The sequence below is a fragment of the Carcharhinus amblyrhynchos genome, chromosome 12 (genome assembly GCF_965287045.1).
Source record: "Carcharhinus amblyrhynchos chromosome 12, sCarAmb.v2.hapA, whole genome shotgun sequence".
NCBI lineage: Eukaryota > Metazoa > Chordata > Chondrichthyes > Carcharhiniformes > Carcharhinidae > Carcharhinus > Carcharhinus amblyrhynchos.
Genome location: NC_137335.1, coordinates 41,002,048 through 41,027,777, shown reverse-complemented (window position 1 = coordinate 41,027,777; position 25,730 = coordinate 41,002,048). Strand labels below are relative to the sequence as shown.

The window sequence follows — 25,730 nt, the reverse complement described above, 5'->3', positions numbered from 1 at the left end:
TTCCCTTAACACAACTGCCAATATCATGGACATAGATTAAAGGAATTTACATAATGATTAGGAGCGTTGACAACAAAGTTTTCCATCCACAGGGTAAAGGGGACCCTGGAAGGGTGGTACAGGCAGTTAAAAAAATTTTGGAAGTTCAAAAAAATTATTTAAGGGATATGGGTGTTGCAGGCTCGGCCAGCATTCATTGCATATCCCAATTGCCCTTGAGGAGGAGTTGCTTTCTTAAACCTTTGTTGTCCATGTGGTAAGGATACATTCACAGTGCTATTAGCAAATTCTGAATTTTTGACCAAGTGAAGGAGCAGCCATACATTTCCAAAGTTGGTGAGTGGCTAATAGGGGAATTCCAGGTGATGTTTCCATGCATCTACTACCCCTGTCCTTCTAGATGGTAGTGATTTGTGGGGTTTGCAAGGTGCTGTCTAAGGAGTCTCGAGTTTCTGCAGTGCACCTTGCAGATAATAACACTGTTGCCACCATGGTGTTAGAGGGAGTGAATTTTTGCGGATGGGGTACCAATCAAGCAGGCTGCTTATTTTGTCCTGGATGGTGTTGAGCTTCCAAGTGCTGTTGAAGCCGCACTCTTCCAGGCAAGGGTAGAATATTCCATTATTCTCCTGACTTGTGCCTTGTAGATTGTGGAAGAGCTTTGGGGAGTCAGGAGGCAAGTTACACACTACATGATCCCTAACCTCTGGTCTGCTCTTGCACAGAATTTATATGGCTTGTTCAGTTGAGTTTCTGATCCATTGTAATCCCCAGGACGTTGATAGTTGGGGAAATTAGCGATGGTAATGCCATTGAATGTCATGGGGCAATGGTTAGCTTGTCTCTTGTTGGTCATTGCCTGGAACTTTCCATTTGTCACCCCAAGTCTGGTGATTGTTCAGGGCTTGCACAGTTGGACATAGACTGCTTTAGTAGAAGTCATTGTGAATGGTGCAAATCTCTGTGCTACTATCAGCAAACAATCCCACATCTGACAAGGATGGTCATTGATGAAGCAACTGAAAATAGTTGGCCCTCGGACACAACCCTGAGGAACTCCTGCAGTGGTGTATTAGAGCTGAAATGAATGACCATCCCTCCCCCACCCCCCTAAAACAAATTCCCATTAATTCCAGTTTTGCTAGGGCTCCTTGATGCCAAACTCAGTCGAATGCTATCTTGACATAAAGGCTAGTCTCACCTCTGGAATTTTACTCTTTTGTCAATGCTTGATGGTCCTTGTGGGACCCAAACTAAATGTCAGTGGACAGGTTATTCTGAGCTAGTGCCACTTAACAGTACTGCTAATGTCCCCTTCCATCGCTTTACTAATAGAAAGTCAACTGATGGGATGGCATTTGGTAAGGCTGGATTTGTCTTATGTGCAGAATTCACCTGAGAAATTTTCCATATTGCTGGGTAAAAGCCAGATTTTTGTAGCTGTACTGAAATAGCTTGGCTAGGGACTTCTCCTACCAAGTCAATATTGAGGACTCCCAGGCCAAATACCTCCAACTTTATACCACTGTGCTGCTGATTTGTGTCTCCCAGAGAAGACTCAGACGGTGGTATCTGGGATATTGTACGGTATGATTTTGAGTGTATGACTATGCGATATTGGTGCTCAATTAGTCTGAGACAGCCCTCCCAATTTTGGCATAAGCCCCAAGGTTACAGAGCTGAGTCTGCTGTTATCATTTTCAGTCCCTAGGTTGATACCCCAGAGTTTGCCTAGTTACAATATTTTGACATTTTAGCTGCATTCTCTTTAATATTACAACTGAGTGGGTAGATAGACCATTTCCTAAGTCAATAAACATAGATCTGGGCGTGGAGTCACATGTAGATAAGGGTGACAAACTTCCTTTCACTTTCCCTAAAGGGTATTAGTAAACCTGATAGCTTTTTACCACAATTGACAATGGTTTCATTTTCATCATTATACATTTAATTCCAGATTTTTTCCATTATATTCAAGTTCTGCTGTGGTTGGATTCGAATCCTGGTTCTTCTGATTACTAATGCAACTGTGCCACTGCCTTCCACCACTTGAACTTGAAATACCATACATAACCAATAATGCTACACCCATTTCAGCCAGTAGACAGAGTGGAATAGTTTCCTCATCAAGCTGTAAATTTCCACAATTTCTTTATCCACCAGCAGGCAGCAAATGTATTTCCCAATATGTATCCCTCAGTAATCCATTAAAAAAAAGGATTTAGTGGTCAACCACCCAAAGTTAACCCTTACAGCACACAACTATTTGCATCTCACTACTCAAATCACCAATTTTCTGTTTTAAATCAGACTCCCGACTTCCTAGCCAGGCTGCTGCATTCTTTTTATTATGCACTAGCCAGAGGCATCGTATACACAAATCAAATTAAAAGTTCCAATACATAAGACATTTCCACCTTCAAAATCATTAGTGTTAATGTAAGTCTACTTGTGACTAATAAATTAAATAAATGAATGCTCATTTCTTTCGGGAAGTTTATTGAAATTGTGAGGTGCAGTTTAGCTTTTCTGAAATCCATGCCGACGGTCCTTAATTAACCAGCATCTTCAGCTTACATTACAGCCACTAGAAGATTACCCATCACAGTTAAAGTCAGGCAATATAAACCATTTAATGCTCTATCAAAATTTGCAAGTCCAAGAAGATTTGCAAAGATTGTGAGATCCTCCTGTTTTGTTATTTGATCTGACTGCAGCCAGCTTGTGAAGATGCACGCCCTCAGAACGTGGCATCGTCAATTTTTACAGTACTGCATCCAGTTGTCAAACTGTACATGTCCTCTTCTTATACCTATTTAAACATTCTGAAAACCTTAGGCAAAAGGTTCAATTTACATTTATGATTCATTCACCCATAATAGTGATTTTTCATCACTATTTGGCCTTATCCTCAATTTAAGTTTTTTTTGGCAAATAATTCACTATTTTGCTCCAATTTTTCAAATATGCCCCCTTTTGAATTTTATCTGCATCGTAATCACCTCCTGTCTATAAGTCTCTATCTGAGTTTTGTCTTATTATCCTGGAATAGTTGCTCCTTCTTACCTTGAATTTTTCCTAGTCCACAACCAGAAAGTCAGAAAAAAAGTCTAAAATAACTATGTTGTGGTCATTCTCTAGATGTTCACTTTCCTGACTTCCTTATTTAGAATTAGATTCAGCACTGCTTCTTTCCTTATTGGACTAAAGACAACAGTTATTTAGAAAAACATATTAAAGAGTAAGCAAAATTTTATGCAGAACTAGATACGTTTGAAAGTTTCAGATGATCTAATAACAATTGTAGGAAGAGTAGACTAAACAGTCCCAATGCTGTTTTATCATTTAAAATGATCACAGCAGATATTCAACCTCAACTCCATACTCTTCCCTTACTCCCTTGATGCCCTCAGTACTCAACAATGGATATCCATAGCTCTCTCATGTGGAGAAATGTCAGATTCACAATCCTGAGTAAAGAAATTTATCAGTCCTATACAGCTGGCCACTTGTCTACAGTTTGTAGAGGGCGAATGATGAACAGCAAGTAAGGTGGGCAGTGGAGGTAAGGGCAAAGGTATTCAGTAGTGTAAGTGCAGACAATCAGGATTAGAAGTGGAATTAGTTGAAATCTGTGCTAGAGGATGAAGTGAGAAACTCAACTTAGAGGTTGAACTTGGTGCTAAGATAAATCATTTGGCTCAGCTTGAGACAGTGACGGAGCCAATGTGAGATTATGTCAAAGATTTTATTTTCACACATTCCTAATTTTTATTGAGAGATTATGAAAGCTTCCCAAAGCCATTTTCGTTAAGCAGTCGGCCCAGAGGCAGTGGACAGCATCAAGACTGGTCATGGAGAAGCACAGCTGGATGTCATTTGCATGTGGTTGAAGCTAACACCATGAAAATTATATCACAAAAGGGAAAGAAGTGGCTGAGCAAGATAAGGGGGAGACAAGGTTTAATCCTTGGAGAAATAAAGCAACCAGGGTGGGAAGAAACATTGTTACAGATGCTCTATGGTTAAACAGCACACAAAGGTAGTTGCATAAAACTGGAGATCCACAACAAAGGGCAACACATTGGGCTCAGTGTTAGAATGATCAATTTAACAGGATATATGACAAGCATTGTATTTCACCAAAAAAACTGTTCTACGGGCAGCACGGTAGCATAGAGGATAGCACTGCTGTTTCACAGCTCCAGGAATCTGGGTTCAATTCCCGTCTTGGGTCACTGTTTGTGTGGAGTTTGCACATTCTCCTCGTGTCTGCATGGGTTTCCTCTGGGTACTATGGTTTTCTCCCACAGTACAAAGATGTGCGGGTTAGGTAGATTGGCCATCCTAAAAAATTGCCCCTTAGTGTCCTGAGATGTGTAGGTTAGAGGGATTAGTGGGTAAAATATGTAGGGATATGGGGGTAGGGCTTGGGTGGGATTGTGTTCGGTGCAGACTCGATAGGCCAAAGGGCCTCTTCTGCACTGTAGGGTTCTATGATGCTATGACCATGTTTATTAAAATCTATTAGCTAAATAATTGAGTTATTAATTTGCAGAAGTAACTGAGGTTACTTTTGCCCACGTTTAAAGATTCAATTCTAAATGAGTTCATAATTAACAACGATCCATATGGATGGTTTTCAATTCTCCTGCTGATCAGAATATATGATTCGAAATTAATGGGAGCATGACTGATTGAACAGAGACTGCATTCAGTAGGAAGCTTTTTCCTAACTCAAATACTTCCACTTCTGCAAATAAAAGGAGGTGAACTTGGTTTCCATAAAAACCTGTTAAATTTAGAAGGATAGATGCAACAGTCACACTCCTGCCTGGAGACAAAATAAGGATAAATACAACAATCGTACCGCTGCATAGGGATGTGTCTATTTTGTGGTGTCTGCTCCACTTCTTGTGAAATAAACCAGCATGGTTAACTCTGAGGTGTCACATTAATATTCAAACATTGAATTTAGAAGTGAACAGCAAATGTATTAATTGATTGCCACATATCTACTTCAATAGATGTTTGAGGATATCCAACCCCAAGCCACATTTTTTAATGCACATTATGACTGGACATAGACTAGATTCAATAGTAACACTTTCAAAAGGGAATTGGATTACATACTTGGAATGGAGAAATTTGTATGGCTACAGGATAATAATTGGTTCGCTCTCAAACAGTTGCCACGAACAACTGGATGGGCAAATGGTCTCCCCTCTGTGCTATATGGTCTATAGATGCTATGATTTGTGGTTCTTTGACTGTCAGTGTCCTTCAGCTCAGTGGACTGATATGAAAAGGCAAGTTTTCACAAACATACTCTTCCTTTGATTTTTTTTTTGCCTAAAAACACCAATACAAACAGAGGTGAGTACAAGTGAAACTTGAGACAAATAATCATGTAGTTGTTGTATTTAGGATCTGTAACAAAACATAATTGTCTCTAGGTCACTTCAAATAGGTGGAATTATTATTTATCTATTACTATGGGTAAAATAATCAAGACTACGGACCAATGTATTTGTATAAAATCAGCAGTAACCTTTACATTTCAACATTCAATGTGGTTAGTACTTGTATTCAGGATGAAGTCCATACTAGTAACAGAACATAACCATACTGAACTATGCACATACAAAGCAAAAGGACTCTCTCCAAAACCTTCACAAAGGCCATAGAGATGGGCAACAAAATGCTGGAATTCCCAACGACGTCCAACTATACAAAAATCTCTCGAAAATTGCCAGACCAAAAAAGCAGGAATAAAGGAGCAAGTCTATAAGGTTTGCATATAACAACATGTCTACATATACAAATATGACACATACCCCAAGTGTACTTGGCAGCCTGACTATTGCAAAATTCATACAGTAACAGAGCTGTCCTGAGGCCACTACAGTCTCCCTTCGTTGCCAGGCTACCGTGCCCAAAAACTGGTGCCCAAAAACTAGAAATTCTGGCCCCACTGCTTCCTCCCACCCAACTTGCTGAATCTTGTGGATCCGCTGCTCCCAATCCTACCCCCACTCCTTTCAATCCATATGGCATCAAGAAACCAGCACATTCTCCGAATGGGATGATAACAGCAGATGGGGTTTGTGTCCAGGCACAAGCTGTGATGGGACTCTCCACTCTGTAGTTTTGCAACCTGGAAAGCTTGGACCTCAAGGGTCAGCTGAAAGCATGAGATTGAACACACCAGCATTTCCAGAGAGGCCAGTCAGAAAATAAATTCCAAGGGCAGATTCCAAATTTGTAAAATTGGAAGTCTGCTCAGCAGTAGAAATGTCTTCTCTCTCCGAACACCACCAATGGGATTGAAATACGCATCCATTTATTCATTATGACTTAAACTTTTTAATACAAACCTAGAATTGATATTTCAATTTGTCAAGCTTGACTATTTTATAATTGCTTTGAACGGCTTGTTCACTGAATGATGCTGGGACTACATAAAATTTTCTGACAGCTACTTTGCTTTTCCCCTCCAAGAGCTCAGTTTGCAGGTAAATGTTGCCTTCTTTTTAGCTTCATAAATTTGGGACCCTCAAATTTTATTTTAAAACTTGTCCCTTTGATTGTATTGGATCACTGCTTTACACTACATTTGCTATTTTCCATTTCTGTCCGGGAAAGGATCAAGAATGAGAACATTAAGAAAATGATATGGGATCATTTCCTGACTTCAAGTGGTGCCCTGGAAGACCAACTGTATATTTAAAAATTAATGATTATTGGGCAAAGTCACATATTTTAACACCTTGTTATCACTAATCTTCATAAAAAACTTTAAATGGTATCTTTCATAACCTCAGAATATCTATTTAGCGCCATAAGTTCAGCGTTTTTTCAGAATTCCAGCAGTATTTTACTTTTGTATGGATTAACCTCTATCGATACTGATGGAGCTCAATGTAAAATTACTCAGAATACTGGAAAGTGGAAGGGAGGGTAAGTTCAAATATTTTACAAAGGAAAAGCTTTCCTCCCATTCCAAGTTAATTTCCATAAACTTAGAAAAGTTCAAATTAAACTGGTCAGTCATTACTTGTATAATTTTATGGGCCAATTTCAAGCACAATCTTGAAAACTGTCAAACGTCATCACAAAATAGTCAACATTTCACCAATTTGGCATTACTAGTGCTATGTAAGAAATTAAGAGTGTCAGCTTGATTCAGTCAAATTCAGTTCAGGGGTACTCACTTCTGCCAAAAGGTTGTGGGTTCAAGTGCCACTCCTTAATTTGAATACATTTAGGCCTTTCATGTAGGCAAACATCCCAGACCAGAGAGTTTCTTGCTGTCTTGAAAACCTATCCCTTAACTCCTTTCAAACTGCAAACAAACTAGCTGGTTATTCTTTTCATCCGTTTGTATGACCTTGTTGTGCAAGAAGTGGATGCTTTATTTCGTACACCCAGAAAATAATTAATTGGCTGTGGAGCGCTTCGTGTTATCCAGAGGATATGAAAGCTATTGTAAATAAATTTTTTCCCTTCATTTTCTGGGTAAAATAGTGTCGTCTGAATCTAACGTACTGATATAGCATAACAAAACTTGCATTTAAGTCAATATGCTTAAATGCTGTTTAAACATATCAGTATGCTCATATTTCACAAACTAGTTGTAGAATCCCTACAGTGCAGAAGATGGCCATTAGGCCCAGAGTCTGCACCAACTCTCCAACAGACTCACCCTCTGCTCTATCCCAGTAACCCCACACAATTATCCTCCTTATTCCCCTAACTTACACACCTTTGGACACGGAAGTAACAACATGGCCAATCCACCTAACCTGCAAATCTTTGGACTGTGGAAGGAAACCAGTGCAAGGGAAGGAAAGCCACACAGATAGAACGTAAAAACTTCAGTCAACCAAGGGTGGAATTGAACCCAAGTCCCTAGTACTATGAGACAGCAGTGCTAACTATTGTGCCACTGTGCCTACCTATACTTCATTAATAACCAACCGAGAGGCAATCTGATATTCACAATCATTTGTATGAAACGTAATGCTAAGGAAGATTCCGATTTCAATTCAGTTGCACCATAAAAATATAATAGCAGGCATCATACAACATTGCACAGGGAAAATAATCCATCATTTGCTTCTCAGCAGCCTTTCACAAATATTAACTATAGCCAATTGTATGGGTTTTGATTCAAGTTACTAAAAACCCTTTACAACAGCCAAGCAATACTCAAAGTAACTTTTTAAAAAGTGAAATCTCGATGAGTATCAGCATCACAATGTTTTTCCCAATAGAAGAAAACATAGCTCAAGATACTTTTACAGTTGCAGACTGCGAACTTCAGATCAAAAAAAATCATGCACATAATTAGGCAAAATGAATACTTCCAACATAATTTAGACCAACTGGCGGGATAAAAACTTGGACTTGTTTTTATTCATGTACAGGTAAGGAAGAACATCAAAAGCACCACTGCCAATTATGTCAAAGTAATTTCAGTTATTTATTCATCCATTTAGTTTCCAAGTTGATGTAGATATCAAGCACTAACAATACGTAGTAGTCACCAAGTTGGACTGAAAAATGGAAAGATAGCACTTTGGATTAACTGGGTCCAACAATAAACATCTGAATTAATAGCCAACATAGATCATGGCACAGTAAATCAACCTCTGAAACAAAGAAAATCCTTCCAACAACAGGGGTTAACATGCAGAGAATAAAATTGGAACTGCTGTTATTGGTGTAGGTGGGCGTCATTTTGAATTGGGCACATGCACATCTTAAGCTGCCACACGGCTTTATCACCTGCTTACCCAAACATGTAGTGCTTAGCAGAAATCTTGATGTTCACTCCTAATGAGAATATTGCCTTAAACATGCCGCGATCTACAGTAAATGATATCTTTAATGATCGACTGAATTCAACTCAACTTCTCCTTCATCAGGTTATCTTTCACTAATATACAAATGCAGATATTGCAATGAATCACGAAGCATAATTTTGAAGTTCTATATTTTTTAAGAGTGTGACCTTAATTGGAATAACCTGCAATATTGGGAAAGACAAAGGCAAAGTTGTTAACGGCAATACCATGCACTGCAAGTAACTAACGATAAGCACATCTCTACTTACTGGTCACAAGATCTAAAATTAAAGGTTTTCTTTATGGCGCCAACTGCTATAATTTTCTTCTGAAATAATCCTATTGCTATTCGGAAAGAAATCATAATGTAGATTCAATCCTAAAGCTTCTTCCAGTAGATAAAATTGTTATGTTTTTCTGCCTCATTCATTCCTACCAGCACACTGTAGCTTCAGAATGCTAGAAATGCAACTGTATGAATATTTATACTTCAAATACATAGAGAGACCCACAACATGAAATAATGGAAGTTATCCAACAATTCTCTAATAATTTATGGGCTATGTGGAAAATCCATTTTACAGTCCTTCCACTTTTAAAGTCTTGTCACTCCTTTGGTAAGAACAGGGCATGATGAAGAACATCAACAAACAACCTTTTCAGAAAGACACCAATGTATTCCCAAAATTTGCAGTATCAATAATGCCATAATGTTTAAAAACCACACCTGATACTCAAAGTAGTTAACATTTTATTTAAAACTATAATTCAATAATAGCGAAAAAAAAATCATGTTTTAACTATTTACTTTAACATGATTTAGTAAATTTTCAGTTGATAGTAAATGCTCCCTACAGTGTTAACAGGTTTAGCAAGTGTGGAGAAACTAAAATCACATTTGAGTAAATACTATTTAAAATGTAATTTAGCTCATCAGATATTTAAGAAATGACCACAATTTGTTCCTACAGCCACCATGTCCATTCAATCCTAATATTTTGAAAATCAAAAGGTCATGGAAAACTCGAGTAGGCTTTTGAGACATTGAAGTAGCTCCACTGAGATTAGCAAGATTGTGACTTCTGACTGAATCTGCAGTTAATCCAGAGCCAGCCCTAGGAAATTAATGCATTTTAAAGATTTACCATAATTGCCAGCAACATCATTTCCCATGTTCAAATGGCCTGAGCAACCTGCCAGTGTAGAAGAGCAGGATTAGCATGATGCAGGTAGCCACATTTTCAGTTTGCAGAGAACGGGAGGACATTAACACGTGTTGAAAAATGACACTTATACAGTTATAGGTTTCTGAAGCAAATGGAGAGGAGTTAGAAATGAAGTCAGGTCATAATAAGCAGGTGATAACAACTGTTCTCTGATGATTAGGAAATAAGGCATAATTTTTAAAATAATTAACAGGACACCAGCATTTCACATGGTCTGGTTTAACCTATTAACTGTTACATGGAGCACCATAGATCATTTATGCTGACAATTCATCTAATTTCTCCACTTCAATCCTGCCACAACCTCTATAGTCAAGCAATCTGTCTGACACCAAGTCATGGAAAATTGTGACTGATCTCCTCCACCTTATCAGTATGCTGAAGGGTTTAAACAAACTTTGTTCTCTCGCAATTGGTATCTTTTGACTTTATGCTTAGATTAAAAGATATTTCTTTCTCCACTGGTAAAAGTGTTAATTACACTCATAACATGACTACTTTATTTCCCTTCTTGTTGCCCTCAAATCCCCTTCAAAACCTCTCCAAAATGTAGTTGCCTATATTCAGACTTGCACCAATCCCTGCCTGCTCATCCTCATTAAGCCACATCATGAGCTTCTGCTTTTCATCAACACTAAATCTGCAGTGTAAATACAAAATCAGGATCCAACCAAAATTCTTCAAAGGGGACAGAGACCATGCACGCGCAGACACCCCCTGGAAAGAGAAAAACTCATCACTTCCATTTGGATATGGAGCGTAAATCCAATCAAATAATGTTCAAAGGTGGTTGGATAGTTTTTCAACCATCGACACTCTTTTAAACCTACCTGAAAATCAAGTTAAACATTTAGACAGGCCAGACACTGGCATCAGCATGAAACAAACTTGAGATTTAACTATATGGAGCAGTCACACAGCCACATGTAAATTTGTTCCTGGAAAAGAAAATTTAATGTTTCATCTAGGCAGAGTGAAAAATAAAAGGAAAAATAGCAAATGGAGATCTGAAATAAATTTTTAAAAACCCCCAGAAATTACAGGTCAGTCAGCATCTGTAAAGAGAAAGAAAAGTTAACGTTTCAGCCACCCTCCCCTTGAGCAGGGAAGCTGAAATCCAAACTACAACTTTTGGTCTCCCGTCAGTAGGGTGCAATGCAAATGCGAACTAAAGTTTCTATTCTCCATTGTAAAAACATCATTGTCAAATACATTTGGAAATGAGCAATGTTGCCTGGAAATGTTATAATTGGTTGGGGAAAACCAATGTTAACTGATCTCAAGTGGGGAGAGGGGGGTAAGCATTAATTGCTCAAAGAACATAGGAACAGCAAAAATAAAGTGCCTATATGATTGCCAAAGTGTAAATCTTTCTTTACACAAGAGGGAACCCCCAAGATTCTCGGAATGAATGAGTGCAATGGTCCAATATATCCATAAAGTTTTCAGCAATCAAATCTGTAAAATCAACTTAATGTTAATCTTTATAGAATAACTCACCTGCAACATACTAACAATCTCCACTTTGTTGAAGAATATAAATGATGTTAGCGTGGATAAAAAGTTCTCCTCAAATACAGATGGGGTGGGTAAAATGATATCCTGGATATACTGCACCCGGTATGTTTGGTGAATTTTTTGTTTCAATTCAGTGTCTGTGATAGGTATAACCTCTTTAAATTTGGCTGTTTTGGTCAAAAATTCTCTGTGCTTTCTGGGATGAGGTAAGGATGGATCATATTCCAAACACCCCACCACATCCATAATGCACTCATCTGAAAACATCACCTCAAACAGTGCGGCTTTATTGAGGAACAAAATGCCTCTGATGATTTCATACAAGTGATGTAGACCTTCTGTGTTCTCCAGGTCCTCACAAACTTGGAATAGCTGCAACAGTTTTTTAATGTAGCCCTCATTTTCCAAAGCCAGTGCTAACTTCTCTCTGCGGATAGGAGAGGAGAGAACTGAGGTTACCAAGTCGGCAATCTCTTCCAGTTTGTTTAGTTCACATGGTGGAAGATCAACTGTATGAGTGGTTTCAGGCATTTCTTCAAACCGCTCTTCTTCAGACTCATCAATGATGTCCTGAGTGATATCTAGTGACGGGTCTCGTCCCTGCACCTGTGAATGCCAATAAAGGGTTCATTTGAAATGTATTCTGCTACTGCAACCTGCAAATTAAATACATTGCAAACCTGCTGTAAAGAATGCTAGAAATAGTTAGCCCGAATTGTACATTGATATTACATATTTAGCATTCTTAGTTTTTTCTTCAAATACAGAAAGCAATTCCTCAATTTAAAATTTGGCTGTTTTGGCTGATGTGCACACTAATTTGAAATGCTTTATATTACCCGGGGGACAGAAGCTCACGATCCTTTGCATTGATTTAAAATAACCAGTAAATTGCTCATGGTCAATTAGCGAATATAAGCTTGGTAACAGAACTGACACACTTCTGAAACATGGCCCACAAAAGTTGACTGGCTAGAGCATGCAACAAACATCAAAACAGCCAATAGTTTACAATAGCAAAATACAGCAAAGCTGTGACCAAAAACGTGACAGCAGAATGTGCAGGAAATCAAAAATGCCAGATTTTGTTTTAGTCCTTTTGCCACCCACTCTTCTGTCAACCAAGGTTGCACAGCAGTCAACTCCAAGATAGTCTGCAATGTTCCCAACAGCCAACCGCTAAGAAGCTCAGGTTACTATCACCGAATACTCATGTTAACTCTCAATAAGCTTCAAGACCAACCTAATATTGTTCAGATCAAGACCAACTAAATCGGGGTTGGATCCCATATCTTTTATTCCACAGCATTATCAACTACTGCTCCAACATTCAATTCACCCCATACAGTTGTGAACTTTGATAAATTCAGTCATTTGCTATCAAAACTAAGTTCCTTCATCGAGTAAAATTACATCATATTAACTTTTAAACGCTGCATTGAGTGCTTCAACTGCGAAGGAAACTGGCAGAAAGGGATACAAAGGTGCTGGGGCACTACCACACAGTATAACAAAATGCCACTGAATGACAAACGAAATCATAACGAATATGTGGGAAGAATGGGAATAGCGTGCAGTAGAAAGAGAGGACAAGCATGCAGAGGGAGAGAACATACACCCATGTTTAAAATAATTTCCAAATAGAACGTTGAGTACCTGTAAAGAAAGACCCAAATTAATTTCTGATTTAACATTTATTTTTAGATTCATAGCTCTAGCAAAACTTTGTAGTAACCAACAAAAAGAATGCTGGATGAACACAAAATACCATTTTAAGCACATTTTACAAACAAGCAGTTCTCAACAATTCAGCATTACTAGGGCTATAAAAAGAATCTAAAACATTATTTGGTAGCAAAATTGAGATGTATTAAATGTATCCAGAAGAGCAGTCATAGACAAAAAAACATGACCCTAATTCTTCAATTCCTTACTTGTAGAGAATTCTTTTAGATGCGTTAACAATGAGAGAACGGAGGAATTCATTAACAGTATTAATGGTGTCATACAAGAGCAGGGCCAAAACAAACAGCAACAAAAACTGATTCTGTACATGGAACTGAAATACAAATGTCCAAGCATGATAGCAATTTTGGGCACTGACCTAAATATTAATTTGGCAAATAAGTGAAATCAACTGCAGCACTGTTGACAAATGTGAAAGCCAGGGATTTTCCTGTGAAGAGAACGGGAGACTAAATCACCCCAATCAATCTTGTCCTTCCAATATACATGGCCTTAAGTAAAGATTGATGGCAATGCGCTGAGTCATTTGATTGTCCCTCCTGCCATAATTGTTTCTTGATTCTGACTGGAATTAAAACTATTTTAAAAACTACAATTTAATTCAACATCAATGAAAAACATTTATCAGAACTTTAAAAAAGTTCACTTCAAAAGTAGTTGCATAATAATTAGAACAAATTTAACAGCTCAATATTCATATAAAAAGGTGTTTTGCCCTTTCAAGCTCCCTCATGTCATATGCTACCAGTAAGGATTAGTTAGTTATGAGCCTATGTTAAATCATATGGATCTAAAATAGAATGAAAGAAGCTGTTTTTATACTGCACCCATCATAATTTCAGGACATTGCAAATTACATAACAAAAATCTAAAACAGTAATTATTGTAATACAGAAAGAATAGCAGCCAATTTGCAGAAAGCAAGGTCCTACAAACAGCAAAATGAAACAGTCTTGGCTTTTCAGTCTCCTGGCAGGGAAATAGTTTCTATGTATCTTTCTACATCAACTGGAGGCCAGTATCTGTGTGGGGGAAAGTTGAATTCACAGACCTTTGCACCTAATCAATTTGAAAAAAGATTCTACATTTCTTTTGCACATGGCATGAAAACATTGTAACTATTCATTAACTGATAACTAGATTTAACGGACAAAACCATATGTCAATATCAGTCCCAATAACACTAGGAACTAGATGAATATGGACTGGTTTTACATTAGAATCAATACTGCCCTCACTTGGTAAATTAATGTACTTTCAGCAACTTCAATTTTCTTCATAAAATAGTCGTGGCTTCTGATTTCATTTTTATCAGAATCTGAATTCTATCTTTATAATTACACTAATTACAGCATCCAGTTACTGCTTAAATAAATGATTGAGGCAAAGATATTTGACATTAATCACCTCACTTAAGTTGCATACCAATGTTGAATATTTGGATTGAACAAAAAGTTACATTTGGGACAATTAAGCTTAAATTCTTAAGATTCTAAGCAACTCAAATTAATAAAATGGTACTTAGTAGGGCAGAACATTAACAAAATGGTTGAACTGTCTTGAAAGTTATGGAACATAAAGTATTTTATATTCCATAAAAATTATTATTTGCAAGTTGACCTCTAACCAACATGATCATTTGTTGCTCAAAAATACCAGAAATCAGATAATGCACATAACCTGTAAAAGTATATCAGTTCTTTTTAACACCAAGCAAACACTAAGAATCTGCATTATTTTGAAATTTTCTGTACCACTCCCTATCAAAAGGAGGAAATAAGATGTCCAGAAGCTGAGGGTGATTACTGTGAATGCTGCATTTGTCTTGTGAGGCCAGGAATTTATACTATCTCCACCTACAGAAAGTACACTCTGGCTCGAGCAAATGCCTCGAGTGTATTTGCTCCTTTCCTCTCGATGCAACCGTTGGCAAAGATTTCCTCTCATCTTGATGACCTATAGCCATTATCCATTCCAATAAGCCCCATCACACTAACCCCACAGATACCAGAAAATCCATCATGACTTGTTCAAATGCAAATTCTCGCAGAAGTAAATCTAGTGACCAAATTCTTAGCAGTTGGCTATAACATGGTATAGTGCAATATTACCATTCTGCTCATTCTTTTTATGTCTTGTCAGCACTCCTCCTGCCCCCACAACAACCACCAAGTAATAGTTGCTGGCACACAAATCACATAATTCAAATTAGATTAAAGACTTGGGATTCTAGGTTATATTTGTTAAGGGGCCATCTTTTTAGAAAAATCTCTAACCCACAAAAGCAGCACAACCTTCATGTTCTAGTCCTTACTAGAGCATCATTTATTACTAGTTAGGACAATGAACATGACAGACAAAATCATATATTCATTTGTTTGAAGTTAACTGGAAAATACAAGAGCTACCAACTAAAAACCCTATATCCTCCTCTTTCTTTATTTGCAACTGCAATCTTCCTTTTCAAGATTCAGTTCTTCTACTATTTCATTAAGAATGGTTTTCTTCAAAATATATTGTAAGTTGTTCTCAGCTCCCAAACTTTACTCTTCACAATAATCTATACATTGAATTATATTCGCCACAGATCTACCAACTCCAAGTTGAGAAGTGATCAGAATCATTACAGCACTGGAAGGGGCTACTCAGCCTGTAATGTTCAGTTCTTTGCAAGAACAATTCAGATGGTCCCATTCGTTAGACTTGCAAATTTCTCTTCAGATGCTCATTGAATTCCCTTTTGAAAGCCATAATTGAATCAGCTTTCACCACTCTCCGGCAATGCATTCTAGATCCTGACCACTTGCTACGTATAAACTTCTCACATTGTTTTTGGCTCTTTTGCCAGTCAGTAAAACAGTTATCAGTGTCCCTAGTTCTCACTCTGCCAAAGAAAACAGTATTTCTTATATTTTTCATTTAGACCTCATGATTTGGAGCACGTTTTAAATCTCAACTTCTCTTCCTCAAGGACATTGTCGCTTTTGCAATATGCTGAAATAACTCAAGTCCCTTGTCCCATGGAAATGCACAAGCCTTTCCAAGCACCCTCTCTAAAGCCATCACATCTTTCCTCAAGTGCAGTGCCCAGAATTGGACATGATGCTTCAGCTGAGGATGAAACTGTTATACAAAAGACTCAACTTACGAAGTTTTGTACTTCATGCCTCTATTTCTAAAGCTCATGACCTGTATGCCCTTTTAACCACTTTTTCAATCTGCCCTATTACCACTGATCTTTGCACATATGTCCTCCAGGTTTGCTGTTCCTGCACCTGTTTTAGAATGATGTCCTTTATTTATTGTCTCTCCTCGTTTGTACTACAAGTTATAACACACACGCTGCCCTGCATTAAATTTCACCTTTGCCTACCAATTCCACCAGCCTGATTCTGGCAAATCTATCACTATCCTCTCCACAATTTGTAACTTTTCCAATTTTGCATTATGCACAAATTTTGAAATGGTGTCTTGTACATCCAGCCTAAGTTCATTAATATATTACAAGAAAAGCAGGGCTGGCCCCTTGGGAACCCCAATTAATACCTTCCTCTAGTTTGAAAAACAACATTCACCACTACTGCACTGTTTTCTGTGTCCAGCCAGATTCATAACCATGATGGCATTTCTATTTATTCCATTAAGGGACACACAATCATAAATGATCTTAAAGTTCGAATGGGTTAGAATTGGAATGCTACCAGGTAGTGTCTTCTGAATCGGTGTTGGGATCTGATGTACTCATACAGATGAGTTTGGAAAGTCCATTATTGTAGACAATTTTTAGATAGGCAAGTGCATAATTCTTCAAATCAGAGGTCAGACAATATCACAGGTTATGACTGGTAGTCATCATTTGAAATCTCTCAGATATTCTCCAAACTTTTTAATTATATACATCTATTACATCCACTATGCTTGCACAAATTCAGTTTAATATGTATCCTTCATGGTTCAATTCCAATTATAACCCAAACTATAAATGTGACATAATGTGCTTCCTTTAACGAGACTGTCATTGTGTTTAGCTATCAGAATTGTAACAGTCAGCCTTGTTACCTACACGGCAAATCTCAAAAATCATAATTTCCTACCCGCTCAAAAGCATGAGAATCCGAAGTGAAAAATACTAGTACTCAAATCACCAGACTCATGATTGGAGTTGGCGCAGATGAGCCAAATAGAATCCCTACAGTGCAGGAGGAGGCTATGAAAAGTTAGTTTTCATGACGATTTCACCTCCACTCCAAATCAATGCCATTTCCAGTACACTATTCAAATAAGACACGAGCACCTACGGAACCACATGTATAATCAGTGTCTTCAACTGAAAGAAAATAATATGATTATTATAAAATTCCTTTCTAAGTCTCTTTTATATAAAATGCACTTGGTTAACCTATATGTATTCTACATGGTAAAATTCTCAATTGAACGCTGATGTGCGAACAGATATTCAAAGCAAGACTGGGAACAAAAAGGCTATAATAGGGGTATAATCTACTGGTTTTGTAAATGGACATTGAAGACAACGGTATTGCTACCGATGTGAATCCGTACATGACAACAAACATGCCACGATTAGAATGTTCAAGAGAGTTTTTGATGGAGCAGTAGTGTTGTGGAAAGTAGGAGAGTTGAACGTAGATTTACTAGAATGATGCCAATATGAGAAATTTAAAACACTGGAAGAGGTAAGAGGGGAATAAATATTCAAAAGATGTAAAGTGAAGTATTAATTCCACTGGTCAATAACCAAGAATTAGAAAATTCAGTGGCTATTAAAGTAAAATGAAACAACATTCAAGAAGAAATTAAAACACTCTGGGGGTGGGATATATTAATACAAAAATATTTGTGATGATGTGGGCCCAACCCATATGGGTAATGGACCAAGTAAATACTCCTTGCCAAAATTCTGAACAGTTGGGAACAAAAGTTGCGAATAAACTTCAGTTACTTGGATTTGAAAGCACTTTGTTCTGAGTTATTTGAATTGATGGTCACAGGGTAGACACAGAACATCTGTAACAGAATTTCTGGTTTTCACTATTAGTATAAAATAGGTAATAACATAACTTTAAAAGACAAGCATTAGTAGCTGAATTTGACCGAATTTGAATAGTCCTATTTTGTGTTCAGCATGGGGCTTTTTTAAATAATGGCCTGAATAGAAGGACACCACTAAAATGTAGATGCAATTTAAAATAAAAGATTCTTTCAAAATATGACTAACAACTTACTGCACAAATGAGTTGTGTTAAATGACAAGCATAACTGAAATTTATATTGAGCAAGGGCTAAAAAATATTCATAATTCAAGCATTTGGATCTCTATAGGTAACAATTAAGTGGTCTACTCAGGGGATAGGGTCAATCTTCTTGCTAATGACATTGCAAATGATACTTTGAATTGTAACCTGACAATCTTGAAAGAGCAAAAACTAAGTTGTCAGGTACAGTATTAGAAACAGAGCGGAAGAGGCCCTTCAGCCCAACGGGTCTGCACCGACATCAGAAAAACCTGAACTCCCACCTAATCCCATCTGCCAACATTTGGTCCTTGTGCCATAAACCAGAGGTGATGGGTTACTGCCCAAATGAAAAACTAGAAATTAAATCCAAAAGAGGGAAATGGATTATTTGCAGCAGTCAGCAACAACAGGATACAAATGTTAGGGTGAAAAGGACAAAATGGGGAGGTTCGAAGACCAAATTCTGTCCCCTCCCCCATTATGAACTGCTATGCATATATTTAATAAGGGAACGACCTATGTAAATTTATTAACGTCATTAAACAATCTAACCCATCAACTCTCCACAAATTGCACAAGATGCCCTAAAGTCCCAAATTACTGATAGCAAGGGGATACAGAAGAGCAGATAGAAGAGGGTGGGGCAGTGATAGTCATGAGGAAGTAAAAGTTATAAACAGACTGAAGGACTAGGGATGGAGTGGAAAGTAGTACAAATGACGGAAGGGGGGAATCGTGAGGAATCGTTGGAAAAGGAGTTGAGTGCCACACTATCTAACAAAAGACATTAATGGCTTCTTACTCCATCAGCCACATCTCCCACCTGAAAATGTTGAAGATGGCAAAAAGAGAAAAATCGGCAAATTGACAACAGAAATAGCTGGGAGACCATATTATAATTTATATCCAACATCATGGGAGATAAATTAGTATACGCAGTTTAAAAATTTTCCAGCTGAAGAATTTTCAGATCATACCAAAGGAATCCCTATGAAAATCAAAAGTCAAACCGTTCAGTTAACAGTTGGTAAAGTCACGGAAAAACCTTACTAAACATGTCATGCGCAACTATGAATTATTCTGTATATAATCTAACCATCATACTGACAATTAGAAAAAACTGGTAGAAAACATTTTGGATTTTTAATCTTCAGCTCTGCAGAAGTCACACAGACTTGAGACGTTAACTTGTTTCTCTCTTCAGATGCTGGTAGACCTGAGCTTTTCCAATGTTTTGTTTTTGTTTCAGATTTCCAGTATCTGCAGTATTTTTCCCCTCATCAAAAAAAACCCTGCATTTATATAGTGTATTTCACAATCACTGGCCAATTCAAAGCACTTTACACCCAATGAAACTTTCTGCAGTGCAGTCACTGTTCAGAATGACGGTATTTGATAATTTAAAATTTTCAGGATGTGGATACTACATGCAAAGGTAGCATTCACTGACTCATCTGCAGTCATTCAGGATTTGGTACAACTTTGTGACTTGCTTGATCACTATGTTGGTATGGGACTAAAAACATAAACCAGAACAGGTTTACTGATACCGGCCTCTATTTTCCATATTTTACCTATTCAAATTCTTGAAAAGGTTGTCATGGAATTTCAGGTTATGGTCACAGGATTATTCTGGACTATTTCTGTAAAATCACTACACCAATGAGTGTAGAATCATAAATAAATGCAGAATTAACTAAGAACACAAGTTAAATCACTGAAAATCCTGACATTGTATTCTTAAAACAGGAGAGGTAAAACACTTGTAATAGATTAAGCTTTCAAACTGCTTTCAGTTTCAGTGTCAATGTAAAAATACAATTAATACATGAAACCATGGACATTAATCAGAAAAGCAATTGCTTACACAACAGAAAAACATTCTAATAGTTTTTACAAAGGAGATTGAAAAAAGGTAACAGAACAAAATGTCTTTCCCTTAAGATTTCCAATTTTATTCACTGGATTAAAAATACCTAACATGCCACCTGTCCAAAAGCTACTTTCAAACTTCCAGTTTGTCACTCAAATAAAGCATTAATTGAAGTAGCACGACATATCTATTCAACCAGTTAATTAAGTAGAGTATACAATACCTGACAAATTTTCTCCCAGATTTCATCACATCCAGCCTTTTCTTGAAAACTGAGTGCCAAATCGTAATTGTCTGCTTCTGACCAAACAATCAATGTATCCTGTTTTATGAGAGATCACAGGTGATTGTTAATCTGTAAGGCATTTAAACTAATTTTTCATAAATTACTCAAAAGCAAAAAAGGCAGTGAGTAATCTGGCAGCTATTGAATTCTGCATGACGAGATCTTTAAATAAAAACTAAACACATTTAGAACCTATTACTGTGCAATTTAAAATGAACAAAAACCGCAAACAACTGAGTTACTATATTCTCTGTACATGACTTTAAATTAAAATATGAACTTTTCATTGGAGTGGCTCCCTTTATGATTAAAAATGAGAAAAAAAATCTTTCCAATGTGTGCAACATTTTACATAGCTTACTTGCTGCTTCTGATACGCAGTATTCGGATTGATTTTCGATTCCAATAAAAGCGAACCTAAAAAGGGTGGAAAACAAAGAATGGACACTTTATTTCCACATGCCCTACACACACTAGTTTCTATAGTAAATATCATTTAAATCTACATCCCCTCACCCCTCCCCCCAACGTCACATACACACTTTCCTGGCCTCACCACAATTCTAACGTTTGGGCTCATCTTTCACTCGGGGTCATTTGGAAACTCACAATTAAGAGAGTGAGTGAGTATCTGGAAAGACAACAACACCTGGGAGCAAAACAAGAGGAGGATGGTTTTTGTTTTTTAGAAAGAAAAAACAGATCCTTTTACAAAGGGGATGTAGCTGCACGTAGTGCGTGGAGGTGAAGGACTCCCGGCTCCAAGCTGTTCTCCTCTTTCTTACCGTCGGACTCGGCTCGGACCAACAAGGACATCCCATTCAGGCGGTCCACATAGGTCGAAGACACATGCCCCGTGCCCCGGTCGTCCCATTGTCGGTCCTCGTTCAGCGTGTACACTTTCACCCGCCTCCGCGTATCCGACATGTTTCCTTCCTTACGCTTCTTTATCTCTCCTGCTTCTTTTTTCTCCCTTTCCCACGGGGGGGCCGCCGCCGCCGTCCTTCTTGGTCTTTCACTTTTTCCCCCCCCCCGACACCCCGTCACCGCCGCGATTTTACAATGGTGAAAAACACTAGCAAAGAGTCGTGCGACATGTTATTGCCGATAAATAAAGGGATGGCGACGGAGGGGGAAAAAAGAGACGTTTAGTACAAATCGTTAAATGTTGGGTGGGTAGGCCAGGCCCGCCAGCCTTCCTTTTCCTCCCTCAGCGACTGCCCTCAGTGCAGCACAACATCCGCCATCTTGTAACCCGATCCGGGCGATTCCGTTCCCGCACGGGGCTTCCCGCTCTCCAGCGCAGGGACAGAGCGCCGCCCCTCCACTCTGCCGACGTCACCGGCACTTAAAGGCACAGCAGCTCCGTTACTGATTTGCATTTTTAAAGGAGCCACACTTAACCTCTTCAGCTGCCCAACTAAGTTCATTGACATAAAGGCAAAAATACCACGGATGGTGGAATCCGAAACAAAAACAGAAAATGCTAGCGAAACTCAGGTCTGACAGCATCGGTGGAGCGAGATTAGATATAGAGATGCCAGATTTGGACTGGGGTAAACACAGTAAGACCATTCTAATCAGTATTCTGTAAACTGAGTTAGTGTCTTTATATGTCCTGTTTGTGATCAGAACTCCCCACGCACCTGACAAAGGAGCAGCCCCCCGAAAGCCAGTGGCATTTGCTACCAAATAAATCTGTTGGACTTTAACCTGGTGTTGTGAGACTTCTTACTGAGCGAGATTAGAGCCAATGTTGAGAGTCTAGATGGCCCCACTTGTCAGATGAAGGATCATCCAGACTCAAAACTTTAGCTTTATTCTCTCCCCACAGATCGTTTGACAAGATCGTTTGACAAGGTACCTCACAAGAGGTTATTGCAGAAGGTAAGGGGGCATGGAGTTAGGGGTAGGGTGTTAGCGTGGATAGAGGATTGGTTGTGAAATAGGAGGCAGAGAGTGGGGGTTAATGGGTGCTATTCAGATTGGCAGTTGGTGACTAGTGGAGTGCCCCAGGGGTCGGTACTGGGGCCTCAGCTATTTACCATTTATATAGATGATCTGGAGGAGGGAACCGAGTGTATGGTGTCGAAATTTGCTGATGACACCAAGATTGGGGGAATGGCAAATTGCACGGAGGGTGTGGAGAGTCTGCAGAAGGATCTAGATAGGCTGGGCGAATGGGCCAGGAAATGGCAAATGGAATTTAATGTTGGCAAGTGCGAGGTGGTCCACTTTGGTAGGAAGAATGGTAGGAAGGACTATTACTTACGTGGAGAAAAACTGCAGCAGGCGACGGTGCAGAGGGACCTCGGGGTCCTTGTGCATGACTCACAAAAACCCAGCTTGCAGGTGCAGCAGGTGGTCAGGAAGGCTAATGGGATGCTGGCCTTCATAGCGAGGGGGATTGAATATAAAAGTAGGGAGGTCTTGCTGCAGCTGTATAGGGCATTGGTGAGACCGCAGCTGGAGTACTGTGTGCAGTTTTGGTCGCCGTACTTACGCAAGGATATTTTGGCCTTGGAAGGAGTGCAGAGGATGTTTACATAAGAACATAAGAAATAGGAGCAGGAGTAGGCCATCTGGCCCTTTGAGCCTGCCCCGCCATTCAATAAGATCATGGCTGATCTGTCGTGGCTCAGTTCCACATTCCCGCCCTCTCCCCATAACCCTTAATCCCCTCTCTTATCAAAAACCCATCAACCTGCTTCTTAAAAATATTTAGCGAGGCAGCCTCCACCACCTCAACGGGCAGAGAATTCCAGAGATTCACCACCCTTTGAGTGAAGAAGTTCCTCCTCAACTCCGTTCTAAACCGCCCCCCCTTTATCTTGCGGCTGTGCCCCCTAGTCCTACTGTCTTTTTTGAGCGGGAAGAGTCTCTCCACCTCTATCCTATCCATCCCATTCATCATCTTATACGTCTCAATGAGATCTCCCCTCATTCTTCTAAATTCTAACAAGTACAAGCCTAGTTTATTCAGCCTCTCCTCATAGCTCAACCCCCTCAACTCCGGTATCAGCCTAGTAAACCTCCTCTGCACTCCCTCCAAGGCCAAAATATCTTTGCGCAGGTGCGGCGCCCAAAACTGCACACAGTACTCCAGCTGCGGTCTCACCAGTGCCCTATACAGCTGCAGCAAGACCTCCCTACTTTTATATTCAATCCCCCTCGCTATGAAGGCCAGCATCCCATTCACCTTCCTGACCACCTGCTGCACCTGCAAGCTGGGTTTTTGTGACTCATGCACAAGGACCCCGAGGTCCCTCTGCACCGTCGCCTGCTGCAGTTTTTTGCCACGTAAGTAATAGTCCTTCCTACCATTCTTCCTACCAAAGTGGACCACCTCACACTTGCCAACATTAAATTCCATTTGCCATTTCCTGGCCCATTCGCCCAGCCTATCTAGATCCTTCTGCAGACTCTCCACACCCTCCGCACAATTTGCCGTTCCACCAATCTTGGTGTCATCAGCAAATTTTGACACCCTACACTCGGTTCCCTCCTCCAGATCATCTATATAAATGGTAAAAAGCTGAGGCCCCAGCACCGACCCCTGGGGCACTCCACTAGTCACCATCCGCCAATCCGAATAGCACCCGTTGACCCCCACTCTCTGCCTCCTATTTGACAACCAATCCTCTATCCACGCTAACACCCTACCCCCAACTCCATGTCCCCCGACCTTCTGCAATAACCTCTTATGAGGTACTTTGTCAAACGCCTTCTGAAAATCCACCGGCTCTCCTCTATCCACTGCCCTAGACATATCCTCATAGAACTCCAGTAAATTTGTCAGACACGACTTCCCTTTAATGAAACCGTGCTGCGTCTGCTCTATCAAGCAATTCCCTTCAAGATGCCTCGCAATTTCCTCCTTAATGACGGATTCTAATATTTTACCTACCACAGACGTTAAACTAACTGGCCTATAATTCCCCGCCTTTTGCCTGGCACCCTTCTTAAACAACGGCGTAACATTAGCCGTTTTCCAATCTTCCGGCACTTCCCCGGAATCCAGCGACGTCTGGAAAATAACCACCAAGGCATCCACTATAACCTCTGCCATTTCTTTCAGAACCCTCGGATGCATTCCATCCGGTCCTGGGGAGTTGTCCACAAACAGCCCCTCCAGTCTGTCGAGCACCGCCTCTCTAGTAACAGTAATGTCATTAAGACCCTCCAGTCCTACCACCTTTCCATCGCTAACACCCGGCAAATTATTCACATCCTCCTCCGTGAAGACAGAAACAAAGAAGTTATTCAATACCTTAGCCATATCCCCATCCCCTACCACTAGGTCCCCTTTCTCATCCTCTAAAGGACCAACGTTTACCCTAGCCAGCCTACTAGGCTGATACCGGAGTTGAGGGGGTTGAGCTATGAGGAGAGGCTGAATAAACTAGGCTTGTACTCATTAGAGTTTAGAAGAATGAGGGGAGATCTCATTGAGACGTATAAGATGATGAATGGGATGGATAGGATAGAGGTGGAGAGGCTCTTCCCGCTCAGAAAGGACAGTAGGACTAGGGGGCACAGCCTCAAGATAAAGGGGGGGGGGTTTAGAACGGAGTTGAGGAGGAACTTCTCCACTCAAAGGGTGGTGAATCTCTGGAATTCTCTGCCCTTTGAGGTGGTGGAGGCTGCCTCGCTAAATATTTTTAAGATGCGGGTTGATGGGTTTTTGATAAGCGAGGGGATTAAGGGTTATGGGGAGAGGGCGGGAATGTGGAACTGAGACATGACAGATCAGCCATGATCTTATTGAATGGCGGGGCAGGCTCGAAGGGCTGGATGGCCTACTCCTGCTCTTATTTCTTATGTTCTTATGTAGATGCTGTCAGACCCACTGAGTTCCACCAGCATTTTCTGTTTTTGTTAAGTTCATTGGTATATTTCACTCCCGGTTTGGGAGTCAGTGGTTTTTAAATTTCAATGCCAGTGCAATAGAACCATAGAATCCCTGCGATGTAGAAG

At 39.5% G+C, this 25,730-nt stretch overlaps 1 protein-coding gene across 2 annotated transcripts in view; it reads right to left on the bottom strand.

Moving 5' to 3' along the window:
• Nucleotides 1-22,140, bottom strand: part of ppp4r3b (protein phosphatase 4, regulatory subunit 3B) — a 58,999-nt gene extending 36,859 nt beyond the window's left edge. The window contains exons 1-4 of one of the 2 annotated variants that reach the window (XM_080200404.1): nt 21,539-22,140; nt 21,115-21,170; nt 20,691-20,789; nt 11,576-12,199 (exon numbers count right to left, since the gene is read on the bottom strand). In XM_080200404.1, coding sequence (XP_080056530.1) covers nt 11,576-12,199; nt 20,691-20,789; nt 21,115-21,170; nt 21,539-21,680 — 921 coding nt within the window. In that variant the 5' untranslated portion in view covers nt 21,681-22,140. The remainder of the gene's footprint in view (nt 1-11,575; nt 12,200-20,690; nt 20,790-21,114; nt 21,171-21,538) is intronic. The other variant, XM_080200402.1, reaches the window with a different exon arrangement.
• Nucleotides 22,141-25,730: the final 3,590 nt, after the last annotated feature.